Below are 19,239 nucleotides of genomic sequence, written 5' to 3'. Positions count from 1 at the left end.
ATTGTATAACAATACATATTTTCCTGGTCCGTCTAATCAATATTTTCGCATCACTTTTTCTCAGATGCTACTGTACATTATAAACCCATATTTGATTGACATACATGCGTAGAAGCTTGTTAGAACTGTCTGATTTGTCAGATATTTAGATCTTATTTGCCAATACTTTTCATTTTCAATATGTTCAAGTCAGGACTATGACAGTTGTTTTGTATTCGTTTGATGTGTTTAAGCTTTTAATTTTGCCATTTGAATTGCCTTGGAGTTCTGTATTTTTTTGTTATTATACTTTTGAATGAACTTTAAATTCTCGTTGCACATTTCTGTAGTTCTACTGTAAATAATGACTTCTTATTTGAACAGCAGCTTGGAAGTGATAATTTATAACATGTGTGCGGATCAGTCAGACAAGTACTGCCCGTTTTCTGATAGTTTGAACTACGTATACGTAACACGTCAGCACGTGCATTTTTGACTTTGTAAAAGGTCGAAAATGCACGTCGCTAATTTTGCTCGGTAAATACCAGTGTTTGAAAAACAAATAGTTGCGCAAATGTATCTTACTATATGTTAATTATTGTATTCATTGTATAGTAATTGCGTTATCATCTTATTTAGAATTAGAGGGAACAGAGCACGATCTAGATTGGATACCGTCAGAAATACCACCAAATGTGTTTGTTTTGATTTCAACACTTCCAGGAAGGGTAAGTCAATATTTCATGGTATTGTCATAATGCGAACTCTTTCTACTTCTTGCTGTAAAAACAGTAATGAGTTATGTGTTCAAATAATGTTTCTATGTTACCTACATTTGTTCTACTACTACAAAATTTAAAAACATTCTGACAGCTTTATGGTCGCCATCATGATCTAGCAGACAAATACACACACAATTTCCAAACTATACTTGACAATTAGTAGTTTTATGCTGTGTTTGTCTTCTTAAAAATCATAACGTTTGCCTCAATAATAAATAATCGAACATTTTAGAAAGATAACTCAGAAAAAAATATAATGCGTAAATGTTGACATTGTCGTCTCTGATGAAGAAGTTCAAGAGTATCGTGAATTAAAGGCCTTATTTGTTAAGTAGTTTGAGTTTTAATCCGAGTAAATCTCAAGGTTCCTCTGCTTAATTTTGTACACTGTGCTATTTTTTTTTTTAAATTGCTTTCCTTTTTTTGGAATCTTCAATCTCTCTAAAAATAATCTGAAAGTAAACAAAAGCACAAACCTGGCATACACAACATAGAAATAAGAAGATGTTGAATACTATTGCCAACGAAATAACTTTTCGTCGACAAAGGACAAACAATTGAATAGTTACAGGTCACTGCATGACCTTCAACCATGAACAAAACGCATTCCTTAAAGTAGGCCAAAGAAGGTCCCGATATGACACAATGGTATCCAATATAAAAGGAAAATTCAATGGCCTGATCTTTACTACACCAATAAAATAAATTTATAAGAGACAACAACCTATTCCAACCAATTACAACCACTTGATGACAGGTTACTTGGGACAAAGATCTAAATCATTTGATGGGGTTTGATGTCCTGCGAGATTCCAACTTCAATACTTAAAATTGTGTATCTATGAAATAATTTACTAAGTGTTTAAAGTAACTTCTTCTGAGCCAAAAACAACATTGCCTTAAAAAAAATGAAAACATACAATAGGGAATGTGTAGTGTGTGTTGCCGTTATTTGTGGTAAGATTTCCAGTCTGAAACAGAAATATCTAAAATCAGGACAAGGGTCATAAATTTGGCTACTTGTAGTTTTATATAGTACATTTTTTTTTTATTTCGCATTTTCGCAGAACAATTAAAACAGTCTTGATTATCTAAAAAAAATAGCATAAAGGTACTGGTCAGTGAAATGATTTGATTTCTGTTTTAATGAAATTGAAACGGATATTTACTGAAATTTGTCATTATTCGTGATTCATAATAATTGATGACAATTAAAGGGGAAAGTTTGGACCAGTGAAAATAAACACATTCTATTAAAAAAAACTTATTTACAAAACATACATATCGGAACAACTCATCACATTTCCTTTGAGTATATTTTGCATAATAATCTTTAAATGTGTGGTTTGTTTTGTGTTGCTGCTTCATGGGATATCTAGCGTTTATATTTTGTCATGAAATTGAGTTCAAAATAATTATTTATAGTCCATGTACTCTAAATTTCCTATTTTTAGTTTTATCAAATTACATGTGTTTTCTGAACAATTAGAATAATTAAGAAGAACAGATTAATGGGTACAAATATACTCGCTGATATTAATATGGATAATTTCTTTTACATATGCAGGCAATGACAGCTTGCAATCAAGCTGGATGGCCAAGTATGAAAGTACAACCACTACAAGACTCCCAAAAGATGCAGATACTTACCGAGTACCTGGAAGGAATTTATGGTAAAACTCTAAACCAGCAACAAAAGGAAATGATTGTTTCCGTTAAACAAACGTCGAATCCTTTATATTTAAAATCGCTACTAGACGAGGTGAGATTCACGTGTGTCATAATTGGGGGTTGCACAACTTACTTCATTTTAACATTCATCAGTCATGGGTGTTTAGAATCCTGTATGTACCAAGTGATTTCACATATGAAATATTGATGCCCTAAATAGGTAAACTTATAAGGCCAGATAACTGACAGAATAGTTATCAAAGGTACCAGGCTTATAATTTGATACGCCAGACGCGCGTTTCGTCTACATTAGACGAATCAGTGACGTTCAGATCAAAATACTAAGAAAGCCAAACAAGTATAAAGTTGAAGAGCATTGAGAACCTCGTCCATTGCTTAATTTCTTGAAAAGGTTAGTTGTAAATATTTATTTTATTTTTATTGATTGGGTAATCGTGCAACACTACAAAAATATATCTAAGGCATACTTCATCAATACAAGTTTTGAAACCTTTCTACACCTATTATTTACCCCTAATGTCAAGGAATGCTACAAGAAGAGATAAACAACATATGTTATCATTTCATTAATGATTATCATAATTATTATAAACAAAAATGGGACATTCGCAGAAGATTTAATTGATAATGCCGTTATAATTTTGGCATGTTTAGCATTGCTTAATCTGTTGTATTCCTGAGAGCATTTATCAAAATAATCCGTAAAAAAATAAAACACACACTTAGATAGAATATATTTTAGGTTCGTATGTATGGCTCATTTCGAACACTCACAGAGAAAATCCAAGAATATTTGTCTGCAGATACTCCACAAGACTTGTTCGCCAAAATTTTAGACAGACTCGAGGAAGACTTTGAGAAGGGAAATAATGCAAGGTAAAGCTTCAAACTATATATTGATGGTGTTCTCTTGTCCATGGAAATAAATAAAATCATCATTGTCTGAAAAAAAAAATTGTCATTGATTATTTCATTTTTCTTTTTACTTATAATATCAAGTTGGGATATTTAGTTTGAATGAAGGTATAATAGCAACTACATTTTCATCGGATGAGAACTTGCATGAGCGACGGGATGGATGTCGCATATGGAGCAGAAACTTGTTACCATTCAGGAGCGTCCGGGTTCACCTCCTGTTTAAAGACAAATCCTTCTATTCAGACCTACCACTAATATCTTCTTTATATTTTATTTTTACTTTAGGCTAGGTAAAAGCTTTAAAATAGGCAAATAAAAAAATGAGGTCACCGACCTCGTTTTCGATTTGAAACGCCATCTTTTTCATGGAATTTGGAAATCGGGACCTGTAGTCAATATCAGTGTAATATTTTATAAAAAGTCCGTATCCCATAACAATTGTTTGTTTAGTTAACCTAGTTGTAAACTATATGATTGATATTACCATTTTCTGAGCGAAAATGATAACGATAAGTTGCTATAATAATTTTCCCGCCTTTTGTTTTGCGATCTATTAAAAAATCAAGATTCATAAAAATTGACCAATGTTTTCTCGATGAGAATTCAATAGAATATATCTAAGACATCTAAACAAAATAAGGAAATAAAAAGGTAGGGTCGCCGAAATGGAAAAAGAGATATTTCTGAAAAGGGGTTAACAATTTAAATTGGCGGGAATACATTGCGCCAATGTTAAAAGCAACGTCGAATAACGTTAGACCGGTTTAGGGGATATTCTTACAAGTTATGGACAATTCAGTTCCCGTTATTTGATGTTTTTGTGGTTTGTTTGTTTTCAACTACACTAAATGCACATTGATATATACATGATGGTACTTATTTTTCAGTTATCACAGCCACGAAATATAAAAGCGGTGGGAGGAAAACAATCCGTTGTACAAACGAATGATTCTATGAAAATTTCGATTTAGGTTAATAAGAGTGTTTATGTCTTGAACAGAAAATCTTCTTGAAATAGTTTATATAATTTAATGAACAGCGATATTAAAGTAACAAATATATTAATATTGACAATAAAGAAAGTGAAGGGAAATAAAAAAATGTCTTACGTTTTATATCATAGTATACTGAATTACTTCTAACATAAGCTCTTGTTAATATGCTTATGCAAAAAAAATAGTACATGTGTTTCCGCTAACCCTACCTACCCTAATTAGTAGTGCCTACTCTAACACTTTGTATGCCATTTTGGAACAACCACTGTTAAAGTCAGACTGATTCCCTTGTAGTAATCAGCTAAAACATGTTTATAAAATAAAATTATATTGCCTACCTACCTACCCTATTTTGTTACAGCACGTTAGCGGAAACACATATATTATTTTTCTTGGCCTTACGCTGTATCGAAAAACGGTATATGTATTTTCGTATACGTACTCTGCAAACCAATTTTGCCAGCTTTTTCTTTAAAATATGCCAGGCATTATACAAAACTTTTGGAATATGATTCTTCAAAATTTGTTATGAGTGTGATGAATATCTCAAATTTAGCATGTTTTCGTAGAATTTTATAATTCAGTCAAAGTATATCTGAAAGACAAGACAGAATTTTACCTCCTATATAATTTTAATTTCGGTTAAGAATGTTATTCCTTTTCATTTTAGCGATAATTACTTAAAATAAATCGAAATCAAGGACCCCGTTTACACTAGAAAAAAGATCAGTTGTTTCTGAGATCGATCTTTAGTATATTGTAAATTGGAAAGATCGATCTTCAGTCGGACTTAAAAAACCATATCGAGGCGTGTTTTTAGATCGATTTTTCTAAAAGTGAAAGTGTTATATTTAGATATGAAAATAAATCTGCTCATGGTCAGTTTGGTATATTCTTATAAATGATTGCCTTTCATGGTTTAATCCATATTCTCAAATGATTTGACAGAACGTGAAGATAAAAATTCGACGTTTTTGTGTCATTCTTCTGAAAAGATAAATCCTGTTTCTTTTCTGCAAATTCCTCATCTTCAAACGAAATCACCGTTTTACGTAACATTATTCTCACATTTATTTGTTAAATGACTTGTGACATATTAATCAAAAAGATTATTAATAAATGCAGAAGCATATCTAATGAACCAACTATTTCCTTATTCTATTTTCTACGATTTTTTGTGAACGAATTGGTTATACCGAATATTTTTAGAAGATCGATTCAATTCCATGCAAGTGTTAACGGGGTCTAATTAACATAATTTCTGTTTTAGATCATGCATCCATAGGCATTTATGAATTAATTACAAGTATCGAAATACTCCGTAATGTTGCTCGAACCTCAGTCTAAGTATACTCATTCAGCTGTCATCCGTGATTATCCTTGGAACCAAGTCCGACCTATTTTTTTCAAATCAACTCTTGCTAAATGATTTTTTTTCATATGTATTCCTCTTTAATTCTTCATTACGTCAACTATTAAACACAGACACGATTTTGTTTTTCATACAAAATTTGCGCAACTGGTACCTAAATATGTCGATGTTCCATTTCACAAGCTTCAAAACTCAGCAAATCGAAACAGAATGGTCAAATAAAAAAAACCTACAGTGATAGAAGCCCATATGTTAACTTCTATAGATGTACTTTATTTTACACGTATGCGTCGTTGGGTTACTTTATGGTTGGCGTTTATCTGAAATCTATTATTATATGCGTGTAAAAATGTAAGCGCTGTACACATTTAAAATACGTCAGTGCAATTAACAATATCCATATATATATATATATGGATATTGTTATATATTACGTCACGTACATTACGTACATATGCATATGTATGTACGTAATGTACCTATTGCTAACGATACATTGAATTTTGATGGCATGATTGGTGATTTATTTTCTTAATGATTTGTGGAAATATAAATACAATTAAAAACTTACTATAGATATTGACTCGAGAGAATATATTAGTCCATATATGTATGAAGTTAGGGAAATTACTATTATATTATAATTTGATTGACCCATCTTGTTGTCAAATATCCGGATTCGGTTTTGTTTCTTGACAGTCGTTTTTGTGTGTTTTTTTTTTTGTTAGATTGCTGTATAGTTGACTCCCTTTTTATTCATATGTTTTATTATTTGCTGTTTTGATGTTTGTTTCAGCTACACTAAATTCACATACACATAATTTATTCATATATCAAATTCAGGCATACCCAACTTTATCAGTCCTATTCAATGACCGATAACTCTGTCGATAAATATTGGCGGGTATATCATGTTGAAATGTATACAATCACAAGTTTTTGTACACAAGTTAAAATTTCAATATCGGTTTTAATGCCTGGATTTTGCTTAAATTGAATTCAAAAAATAAATGACAAAAATCATATGCAATGAAGTCTCGTTTTCTACAAGATAATAAACAAAACTATTAAGAATAAAATTTGAATTACAGTAATTGTTTCAAAACAATTATTGTGTAACATTAATATAAAAAATTTTTAAAACAAAAGTCAACTTTTCGAAGAATTTTTCATAATATTGATTTTTTATTAAAGTTCTTTATGGTATTTATTTCTTCAGATGTGTACACGGGTAAGAGAAAATAATAATTGGTACATTACAGAAAACGTTTGTATATAACAAAATCTAAACTCTTGAAATACATGTGTACACTGGATGTTATGTCACCTGAAGGCTTTTGGTTTGACACGATTCCTTTACGATACCTAACAATTTGTTGTTATGTAACATTATAACCTTAATCCGACTTCACCTGTTCGTCAAGGGACATTAACTGTAAAAGGTACAGAGCATTTATCCGTATTGTTGGGCATTATTTTTTCTCTCAAGAGACGAAAACATTTTATTCTATAAAGAATTTATACATATTTTTTTTTTTCAAAATTGAAATAAATTATACAGAAAAAGGGAAAAAAAAGGTAAAAAAGTGAAAAATAATTTTATAAATTTCAGGGTTAACTATTTTCTTGGAACAGTATATCTGTCAAAATATATGTTTCTACTATTTTTTTCATTTCACACTTCAATTAATAAATTTTGTATCAATAAATTTTGAATTAAAATGTATTTAAATATCACCAATAAAAATAACAGAAACAGCACAGATTCTGCATGAAAAATACACGATGATTACAAATACATGCGACACTCCCAAACACATCCGCCATTTTAAAAAATCCCGAAAAATTAACTTTTTCAAATCGATGTGGGACGTAATTTGCCTTCGAATTAAACTGTTTTAAGTAGAATACTTCGCCAGATATATGTTAAAATATACTCAATCGAGTTGCAAAGTTTTCCTTTATTTATGCAATTTGTGAATTTGAAGTACAAGTAGACTGGGGTCGCTAGATTTAACATTGAGTCAACGGGGAAATTATGAGAAAAAGTGCGATTTTTACGAATGTCCAGGGACGCAATTTAATCAATAATTAAACTGTCAGAACCAACATTGTTTGGTAAATTATGTTCGAATACGAAGGATTAAGTTGCAAAAGTTTGAAAATGGGTCAGATTAAGAGAAAATTGAACTTTATTGAAGAACCTATGCATTTTATATGGGGCAATATAACACAAAATGACGGCTTTCCTACGTCACCAAAGTCACGTGATATCTTACTAAGTTGGATATGAACACGTCTATAATATGAAGACAATTTCATTTATTTCGCGGCAAATCAACCTATCAAATTATCTCTCCATCGGCTCAGAGGGAATAATTCTCATAAACATTTTCAGTTTGCGGAAACCACGACGTCATAAACCGCTGACAGCATGATACTGTTGCGCTTGTATGTGCGCATAAACAATAGAGGGATTTTTCTTTAATGTGGGGTTCGTTTTTCTTCGACTAAGGTGTTTTTATTCCCCCTTGGTATCTTCCACTATTTTTTATATCGAATATTATCTTTTTTGTTTTCTTTTAAAGACTAACACTTATACCTTTACAGAAACATCAATACCATATGTTTTATTTATTTTTACAGGGAGCACCTTGTACGTGATACAACAACAGCTTTATGGTGCGCTAATAAGGGAATGTCAGAGTCTGAAATAGTTGAGCTCTTGGATGTATGTATACATTGACAAATATAAAACAATGTTTAGTTTAAAAAAATTTAAGTGATTTGTTATTACTTGATGGTATTTGAAATTGTGCGTTTGTGCTTATCCACCATTGAGATAATTGTGTGTTGTAAAAACGGGTTCATTCTATTTTGAATGGTAAATGTAAAGATTTTTGTTTTCACTCGCTGAGAAATCATTTTTAAAAACTTGCAAAATGATTAAAAAGTTCAGATGTTAAAGGGGCTCTAGCTGTCAAATTCATGTTAACCGATTTGACTCAAATTCTCAAATTTGATTTATGACAATGTAAAACATTTATCCAAAGTATAGAAAGTCTTAAATAAACAATTTACAAGGCATGGCCCCGAGAATATGTAACTTCATTTCGTGTGTATTTTAATCTAGACGCCATCTAATTAATTACCGAGTTGACCTCCGAAAACCTCTGATGGTCATATAAGCGATATAAACATAAATATAGATATACATTGTAAATAGAAAGTGGACTCGTGCAATTGGATTTTTCTAGGTCTGTTTAATTTCATATTATAGATTAAGAATATATGTGAATCATCGTTTTTACCTGTATAAGAATGATTTTTTGTGGATCGAATCAGTCAATCAAATGATTTACCTTTGTTTCACTTTCAATGTTGACATTCTTTTCTTTTAAATAACTCAACACGCACAATGCATGCGTTATCAATCTCTAGCTAAGGGGTTAAATTGAAGTTCACATGAATACGGATGCAATGAGGTCGAATTATTCACTTGCACGTGAATAATTCATCATCAATGTTTCTTAGCTAATTTTGACAAAATTGAACCATATTGGCCGCTAAAAGCGAATTATTATTTCACTTTCATTAATGATTGAAAAAAAAATCATATTTTGAATTATATATCTCGTAGCTAGTGCCCCTTTAATGATAGAAACAATCAGAAAGTAGCAACAATGTTCGTAATATTGAGATCAACATTCTGTCCTTTAAACAATTTTCATCATTTTTGTTTCGTTTTGGTTTGTATTTAGAAAACAATAATAGAATGATAGGAACTGTAAAAATACAAAAATTACCATTAAGACGAGATCTTAAAATAAGTCTACATAGCTGAAGTTGTCACTCGTCTCCTACTTGGAGTTGTTATCTTTAGATGACGATTTCTACCATAATGATTGTTTTCGTTATTGCTCTTTATCTTGAAAACTAAAATATATTTATAGAAACGTTAAAAGCAAAAATGATCGACAAGACAAGATTTTCAAACAAATCTTATTCCCAAAATCGTCAGTTAATCCTTAAAGAATAGAAGTAAATGCCCTTAAATGACAATATGTAATTATTGTTGATGTTATTGACTATTATTTCAATGTTTTAGGTTACAAGTGCTGTATGGTCACCATTCTACCTATCACTTTATGAAAATCTGGTCAATCGGAATGGATTGCTGAATTTCTTTCATGACCATCTTAGACAAGCCGTCGAAAAGAAATACTTGTCTGATGCCGAAGCTAAACGGAATGGATACCTACGTCTAGCGAATTTCTTTGTTTCAAAAGAAACAAGTAACAGGACAGTGTGTATTTTATGAATAAATATCGTATATATGTATGGTTTTAATTTCGATTTTGTTAAAATGTGCATTTAGTTCGTCGTGGCTACAATTATTATTATATACTTAAGTTTGTTTCTGCCATTTAGAAAAGTAATGAAATATGTTTATTTTCATTGATTCCCTTATTATTTTTCCAACAATTGTAAATATGCAATACACTACTGTGTATTTATTTATTTTCTTGTGTTTTAATTTCGGTGAAATGTGGAGAATTTGGATATTCCTGGATATTTGATTTCGTGTGTTTGCCGTGTATGCATACAAGCCTCTAGAAAAATTATAGATTTATGATTTCACCGTTTACTCGTACCTAGAAAGTGGTTTACCACGAATAACAAAGAATACACTGTATCTTTAAAAAAATTTTATCAGGTTGAAGAGCTACCGTTCCTTTTGACCAGGTCTAATGAATTAGACAGACTTAAAACTACAGTATCGGATCTAGATGTATTCTATAGGCTTTCAGACAATGAAGATGGCATTTTTGAGTTGGTCAAAGCATGGAAGACGGTAAATATTAAACTTCATGAAAACAATTTAACAGCATTCAATATTTATTGTTAACTTGCTTCATAATTAATACGATTTGATTTGAAACGCTTGAGCGCTAGATATTTTGAAAAGGTTGGTTTTCCAATGTGACCTAATTGGACGACCTTTTTGTACTCATATAAAACAGATTTCCAGCAAACTTACTTCTAAATATCAAGGAAGAGACATATTAAGGATGTAAGGTCATTCAATTGCCTATATTTCAGTGAAAGTTTGAATCTCATGTACTCCATAAACCTTAAATTAAAGACCTAACCTAACTTTTTATTACAAGTATCGTAGCCATTTTCGTGATATTGATATAATTGGACGACTTCAACTGAACCTATGACAAATGTAAGAATTACACCACAAGTTTTACGGTCACCATTAAGATTTGTCTGAGTTTATACCTACAACAGACATGCTTTCGTAGTCTGAATTCTTCAGAAACCAGAACAGTAGTCTGTATATTTTCAAGCTGTGGCCAATCCCTATTTGTTTAAATTTGACAGAGCAAGTATTTGCATGGCGAGTTATGCATAGCTTGAAACCCTTGTCCAGTCGACGCTACGGGCATATGTTCTATATGTTACACTGTACCTATTGTTGGCTTTAGTTTTGAACTACGAACATATAATCGAGGCATATTTTTAGATTCGTTCAAACAATGATATTTTACAAAGTAATTTATCATAACGATCATATTTATTTGTAGCTTGGCGGATTTTCATTGTCAGGAGAGGCATACATGTCTGCATTAGCAAAGGTTCCAAAGAGTGTAATAATGGAAAATGTTCCTTATTACTGCAAACTGTACAGGTAATTTATTAAAAATCACCATTAAGATACTCAATCAGATTCAAATTCATTTGAATCAAATTTGATAAGCTAGTATATGTTATAAGATGAATCGATATATGTACAAACACAATGGAACTGCCTTCTTTAGTGGTTTAATTTGCAAGTATATCAATACTAAATGACGTTAAAGAAACATTGAAGTTTAAAATCGCCCATTCCACACGGAAATACTGGAAACATTAGCTAGTTCTAACTGTTACGAATCTAGAAAACCTAACTGTATAACTTATTTTATGTTATTCAAAATGGTACGATATTTTGAAAAAAAAGAATGAATATCATAAGATACTTTGATTCATATATTTTCGTGGGAACCAGTTTTCGCGGATTGAGGAAAACTTGCATTTTTGTCAATATTTGATTTCGTGGTTTTGCCAAAGTCTGCATAAACCTTATAGAAAATTTGAAATTCGTTGAGCATTTGATTTCGTGGTTCACCTGTATCCACGAAATCCACGAAAATTGGTATCCAACGAATAATAATGAATCCACGGTACATTAAAGTACTACCAATGTTTATTAGGAATAAAAAAGACGGAGCTTGATAGAACAAATTCTATTAACAGAACGGTTCATTACTGCTTTTTTCTGTGTTTGGTCATTGGCTTAACACCTTTTATTAAATCAAAAGGGTATCAACATTGATATTCGCATAAATGTGTTACTGTATTGTGGCATTAAACTAAATTCTCATATTTGTTTAAATCGTTTATTTATATTTAATTTTATATGCATATCTATCTATTGTCAGAAATCTCGGAAAGTTTTTCCTAAAACTAGGATTAATGGAAGCAGCCAAGACAGTATACAAGACTCTAATAAAGCAACTGGAGATGAATTTTGGGGAATCACATGGAACTATTGTATATGACCCTTTTGTTCAGAGTTGGGAATATCGCTGTAAACATCCTGATGTCATCACGGTAATCTAAGTTCAGAGTTGTAAATTGTCGTATTTCCAATTGTTAAACTTTGTTTACTTTTTAAATTATATATATAACTGAGCAAGTGGTTCTTTAATTGTTTAATTTTCACGCTCTTTAATTCTGGGACATCCCTTTTTTGTCTACCATACCATCCACCACGTGTGTCCTTTATTCTTATCTTGAATGTACTTGTCTAATTTAGTTTAAGACGCTGTGAAATAACAGTCATATGTGTTTGTTGTTTCAGGGATTACATGATCTAGGAACTGTATATCGTCAACTAGGAGAATATGACAAGGCTGTTTCAGTGTACAATGATGCAATAAATCGACAAAATAGAATTCGGTCTCCAAGTCAAAAACTGCAGGTATGATTACTTATCTTTTTATGAATAAAAGTAGATGTGGGTTACATGTCTAAAAGACAGCAATGTAAGGGAGAGAAACAACAACAAAGACATATTGTCGGCAACACATGTACAAAAACATTAAGTTTTCTAAAAATACTGTCTTTAGTACAATTAAATAAATACCAAAACGGACTTATTTATGAAAGCAGTATTGAAAACAATGTCAAAAAGTGTTACAATAATTACATTTAGTTTTATAAATTCCTTCAAAAATCGCTGTTGATATACAAATGTTAAAGAACACGATTTTGTGTTTCTTAGTAGACACATTTTTCATACACATGTGATTTTAGCAATATTGACCTATATGTTGTTGTACTAGTTATTTCTGAAATACATGTTGGCAACAGTAGAATAATAATTATGTAATTCTTATAAAACCAATAAATGTGGAAAAATTGAAATATATCGTGTTTATTAGGGTTCATTGTTTTGATATATTTTGCTGTATTTGTTTTTTTTTTTAATATCTATTAGTTGTGTGAAGGACTCCTTGGCTTGTCCACCGTTTACATTCACAAGGAAGACATGTTTGAAGCTAAGATATTAATGACAAGAGCTTTGGAACTTGCAACCTTTGTTCTTGGAAAGAAGCATCATTTTGTAGCTGCTATTTTGACAAAGGCAAGATACAATTTATTTTGAATATGTATTAAGTTGTTTATCTCATTATTTATGAAACTGATTAACAATGGCATGTTTGAAAAATATTGTATTATCAGATCTGTTTGTTTTAGATATTCTTGGTTAGCTCTTATATATAAATATATATATACTTTAAAATTTCCAATTAGCATGATTAATAATCGCCCCAAGCCACTCAACAGGGTTTTCACAATTTGTCTATCAGTCATTTTAGTAGTTTATCATGCATTAACATGATTAAGATCCTTTAAAGTTGAATTTTTTCGCTGTTAACAAATACAAAAACTCATTAAAGACAATAAATAATAAATCATTCTTCCAATCTGAATATCTGTCGTTTAAATTGCATAGGCTTGTATCAGATATGTAGACCAGGCATGGGGTAATGGAAATTTGTAATTGTAATGCATGGTAAAGCATTACATTTTTCCAAGTAATTGTATGTAATGTGTAATGCAGGAATTTTTGCATTACATGTAATTGTAATTTAATGCATTACTTTAGCAAAAAGTTGTGTAATTTCATGCATTACATGGCATTACTTTTTCACATACCACATCTTAAACATACATCTATTGTTGGAGAATTGACTAAAGCAGAATTTAAGATTTTGATTAACTAAGAATATATTAATCATTTGAATATATTCTTATTTCAGTTTATTTCATACATGATTTTCATACATTTTCCTGTATTAAAAGATTAATATTTGAACAGCATTACTGTTGTCATGAGATCAAAGAATAAAAGATAATTAAATTTTGTTATAAAACACAAATTAGTTTGTTTGACAATCAATATTTTCACCATTTTGACAATTGTTCATTAATTAAGCTCTATGTTTATTATATAATTAGGAAAGAATTTCTCAGTAATTAAACATTTTGATTGAAATAAAAAAAAAAAGTATATTTATAAAAGTAAAGTCAACATTAAGTTAAAATAATTAAAAATGTAATAGCCTTATTGAATAGACTTTTAACACGTATATATAAATTCAATGCATGGAACAGTTATTGCATATGCTAGTATCTTTTGTGACTTCATGTCGTTTTTCAAAATGTAAAATTTTTCTATTCACTCAACCCTTCCCTCCATGGATTTATTTTTTACATACTTGATTTGCATTTGATTTTTTCAATAAAAAAATCATCAGGTTTAAAGTGTTAATGCATTGCAAAAACGAATATTTCATCAATAAATTCTAGTCAGATATTCTCATGAATATCCTTTTTATATAAGTTACAAATTTTATTAAGTCTGATACAGATTTTTCGTAGGCAAGATGTTTCAACTGAGGCACTACACAGGCGTCAAAAGGAGTCATTATGGAGGAAAGGGGGTGGCGTCAAAAGGAGTCATTATGGAGGAAAGGGTTAATAATAAAATTTACAAATGTAATTTGTAATAAAATGCATTACTTTGCAAAATTAATTGTAATATAATGCATTACTTTGATAAATGATTGTAATTGTAATTGTAATTTAATGCATGGTTTTGTCAAAGTAATTGTAATATAATGCATTAAATTGCAATGTAATTCGCCCCATGCCTGATGTAAACATAGAAATAGTCTGCGCGATATTTCTTATTTGATAAGAGTTAAGTAGTTTCCTATACCATATTTGTATCTATATAATTCTGTATTTATTGATGTTTTCACTTTTTAAGATCATCAGTTTATTCATCATGTTGCTATTTCTTTTCAGCTTGGACAGTTGTCTTACAAACAGGGTCGTGTAGACGAGGCACTTGCCTATTACATGCAGGATTTGAAGGTTACGAGAAGTGAAGTTGGTACCAATCATCCACGCACGGCTGTTGTATTAAATGAGATCGGACTGGTATATGATGATAAAAATGACAACATGGCAGGACAATTATATGAAGCCGCTTTGTCCATAATTCTAGAAACATACGGAAATAATTATCTAGGGACAGGATCCATACGGTTTGTTATCATTTGTTTCATTGATATTTTGTAGAAATCAATTTAAATATGTTACAAAATTGTGTCAATTCTAACCATTAACAAAAACTATTACCTATCTGGGTCCATAACACAAATGATAGGAGTGATAACGATTCACTTGGGACAAGGAAGCCATTAAACCAAGGGTTCCAAGTGGAAAAGTTGAAGTCGTTTTTTGGAAGTATTGTGGACACCATCACGAGTTGGTTAACCATTATGGAATCTCTGCTGTGCCACAAATTGTAAATTATATGATATGATCTATCTGTCCTTACCACTATCCTGTACTCTTTTTCTTTATTGTGTCCATCAAATTATATTTATCACACCGAATTTGTACTTTCCACGAGCAACATGACGGGCGCCACTAGTGGAGAAGAATTTGCTTACTGTTCCGGAGCGCCTGCAATCGTTCAAGTTGTTAGTAGGGTGCGTAATGCTCAGTCTTTAGTTATCTATGTAGTGTTTTCTTGACTTGTTTGTCTTTTCGCCGACTTTCGATTTTTGAATTTTCGATTTTTGAGTTTTGAATTTCCCCTTGGTGTCCGCTGCATCTTGTTTTAAATGTATTATCTTCTATTCTTCTACCCCAGGTGATTATACTTGCAATCCTAAAGAAAACCCTGTTTATTTGAAATATTAAAAGTGATGTTATACATGTTAATAATGTAGGCGCTAATGCAGTGTTATATTTTTCAGGTACAATCTAGGAGCTTTTTACTTTGGAACCAACCATTTTGAAAAAGCACGATTTCAATTTACAGAATCGTACAAGATACATGATATGTTCCTAGGAGATAATCATCCAGATACAATTGCTGTGAAAGAGGCACTAAATACTGTGTCAGCAATGACAAAAACGAAATAGTAGTGAATGAGATTGACATGACATTGTAAAGAAAATTCTAGAAATCAATGGGAAAGAAATACAACTGTAACGTTTTAGAATGTTGAAAACTAACATAATACCAAATTTTTATTTGATATAATATTTTATCATTTAGACAATTCAAATTACAGAAATATTATTCCAGCTTCTCTCTATTTACTAAACAGTTTTCCCAAAACACAAACAGGGGTAAAAATCATCATCCAAGGGCAATCGTTCCTCAAAGAAGTTTTGAATTTATGTAACAGGTGAATCTAAATAATAATGAAGAATAAACAATGACATTTCCTGCTTCAGTTATTGGGGAATATTTTTTATTAAAATTTTCTTTGATTTGATAAACACTTAAAACAAGCATTGCAATACTCTCAGTGATAAATCTAGTGATAAATCTTTTCAGCAAATACTGAGTGGAAACTAATATAACCAGATCTACTAAATAATATTTTTGTTTGTTTATGTAAATTGATAAAATTGGGAATGCCATTTAAATACTCAACCATGTAGCATTCCTTCAGCTCTATTTTTCCATAAATATTTCAGTATAATATTTTAATGCATATCATTACTATATTTGCATAATTTAAAGAGACATAACCACAATAAAATATTATTTCAAGAATAACAGTACTGTAGTTGAAGAGTTGACGCCGTCAATTGGCGATTGGACGGTCGTAAATGCAGTTTTTACTGGAGACGCGTAGCGTAGATGGTAAAACGGATATTTGCGACCGTCAATTCTTGAACTATAGTACTGTTACTCCGATCTAATGCATTAAAACAAATGTGGCTACGTAAATGTGAAACTAATCATACATGTTCATTGTGAGAGGAACTTTGATTTAAAGTTTGAAACTGTTTTATGGTCACAGAGCATGGACATGTGATAATGCGAGTGGGCAATGGTCTCCTATGGCATAAACTATGTTAACTTGTAACTGGTTTGTAATTACATGTCATTTAGAAACTAAGAATACGGCCAGGTAGGCTCAGTTCAAAATAGATTTTATACAAAAGAGCTTTAAATCAATGTAATATTAACAGAAATATTTAGTACCCTAATAATTGATATTATTTAGTTTACTATTATATTTTTATATAACTTTATTTTTGTGATATTTTTTTAATGTCTTTCATTTATAACTACCACATATCCTACATGTATAATTTACATTAACTTTTGATGGTAATACTCAAACAGTGCTGCATAATAAAACAGTGTTGCATAATACAATATATATTTTGAATTGGTGTGAAATTTTGGTGTGACTGAGCGATGAAGTATTCCATTAGTGTGTTCCCTTATCAGTAATAGAATATCGTTCATATAGTGGAACACTATTGGGTGTATGACGATGTTGACGGCATAAAGCTGATCGGTCATCTTATCCTTTATTTTATATAAAAGTGATTACATCAGTGGACAGATATATAGATAAATGTAAAATTCACTTACAACAAAATAACCGTCTTAGTTTACATTTTACGCATGTCATTAGATGTAAACGAATTGAACAAGATATAATTTTGTCAAGGATAAAAGTTTCAAAACAAACACTCAAATGGAATGCTTCAAAATTAGACATGTGAATATGTACTTTAGTGATTTTTTAAACTTCAGTACTGGCAATACAAAAACGGATAATTATTGTTTTGATGACATTTTATGTTATAAAATTTTGGAATTAATACTATGTTATGGAACATCTTTCTCATCCATAGCTCTGATTCATTGTCTGAATTTGCATACTACATCTGGTCCCAGTTGGTTTTATAACCTCGTCGGCATTTGTTTAGGTTTTGAATTTTCAAATACTTCGGCCTTGATCATTACTGAAAAGACATTAATTGTCGAAATGAGCATCTGCAGTAAACATGTACCAATTATGATATTGTACATGTACATGGAAACCTGTGACAAACTGGTTATCGAATTTCAACAATATATTAATGGGCTTTATTTGTGAAAAGACCTTTCAAAACTATGAGTGTGGTGCTCATTTTAAGACGATGCCGATTTATTATCAAGAATATGAACTAACAGAGTTGTTGAGGGTATGCACCAAACAATCTTAAAAAAGCAAGTCGATTTCACCAGGTCTTCAACAATAGTTGATTGTCTGTACCATTTTATATTCAGAATAGACCCTTATCTAAGCTTTTAACATACAATCATTATGCGGAATAAAATTAGAGTCTCTGATATTTTGTATTATTTTTTACTATTCTATGATACTCATATTTATGGTTATTCTTTTTGTGAATTATGCGATGTAGGTTTATTTATATTTTTCTTTATTTATTATTCTCTTGTTTCTGTATTGTTTCAATAAATACTCTACCGATACATGTGTAGTAATTACGCCTTTTCAGTAACTACTATTTGCCTACAGAGTAATGCACCAGGTAAAGTAAACTAATGAAGATATCTTAGTATGTTATTTCATGCTAAGTTAACGCAGGTTTTTGGCATATAAGTGCCTGCGCCTGTCATTCTTAAATTGTGTGTTTTTTGTGTGTTAGCGTAGACTGTCGTTAATCTTCTCGTCGTTTTGTTTGGTATTATCTGTTTTAATTGACCGTATGGTTTTTGATTGCCACATTGGTCTCTTCTCTTCTTTTTAACATGCAAATTGTTCAGAAAAAAAAACATGAAAAATATAAATGAAGTCCTTTGCAATAGTCGCTCAATATACATCAATGATTGTGGGTATGAAACTTTTATACTTTTTTTCGATTGATACTATAATTCTCATACACATAGTTGTGAAAATTTAAATCACTGTAGCAAGCTGAGGAAGTTTGATGTTTTCAAACTGATAGGATGAAGGAATAAATGTAAAAAAAAATGTTAAATCATCTTAAAAGTAAAAATAACTCAAAGGAAAATTCAAAACGGAAAGTCCCATATCAAATTGCA

At 30.7% G+C, this 19,239-nt stretch overlaps 1 protein-coding gene across 8 annotated transcripts in view; it reads left to right on the top strand.

Annotated features, from left to right (window-relative positions):
* Nucleotides 1–18,666, top strand: part of LOC127703261 (TPR repeat-containing protein DDB_G0287407-like) — a 172,176-nt gene extending 153,510 nt beyond the window's left edge. For all 8 annotated transcript variants that reach the window (XM_052207774.1, XM_052207777.1, XM_052207775.1 and 5 more), the window contains 12 exons: nucleotides 619–707; nucleotides 2,329–2,523; nucleotides 3,196–3,329; nucleotides 8,385–8,469; nucleotides 9,847–10,044; nucleotides 10,456–10,593; nucleotides 11,333–11,436; nucleotides 12,230–12,401; nucleotides 12,652–12,771; nucleotides 13,291–13,437; nucleotides 15,168–15,409; nucleotides 16,130–18,666. In XM_052207774.1, coding sequence (XP_052063734.1) covers nucleotides 619–707; nucleotides 2,329–2,523; nucleotides 3,196–3,329; nucleotides 8,385–8,469; nucleotides 9,847–10,044; nucleotides 10,456–10,593; nucleotides 11,333–11,436; nucleotides 12,230–12,401; nucleotides 12,652–12,771; nucleotides 13,291–13,437; nucleotides 15,168–15,409; nucleotides 16,130–16,298 — 1,793 coding nt within the window. In that variant the 3' untranslated portion in view covers nucleotides 16,299–18,666. The remainder of the gene's footprint in view (nucleotides 1–618; nucleotides 708–2,328; nucleotides 2,524–3,195; nucleotides 3,330–8,384; nucleotides 8,470–9,846; nucleotides 10,045–10,455; nucleotides 10,594–11,332; nucleotides 11,437–12,229; nucleotides 12,402–12,651; nucleotides 12,772–13,290; nucleotides 13,438–15,167; nucleotides 15,410–16,129) is intronic.
* Nucleotides 18,667–19,239: the final 573 nt, after the last annotated feature.

Source organism: Mytilus californianus, unplaced genomic scaffold (assembly GCF_021869535.1).
Source record: "Mytilus californianus isolate M0D057914Y unplaced genomic scaffold, xbMytCali1.0.p SCAF_5, whole genome shotgun sequence".
In the NCBI taxonomy this organism is placed as follows: Eukaryota; Metazoa; Mollusca; class Bivalvia; order Mytilida; family Mytilidae; genus Mytilus; species Mytilus californianus.
The sequence above is the reverse complement of the archived record's forward strand: the minus strand, read 5'-3'. Positions and strand labels throughout refer to the sequence as shown.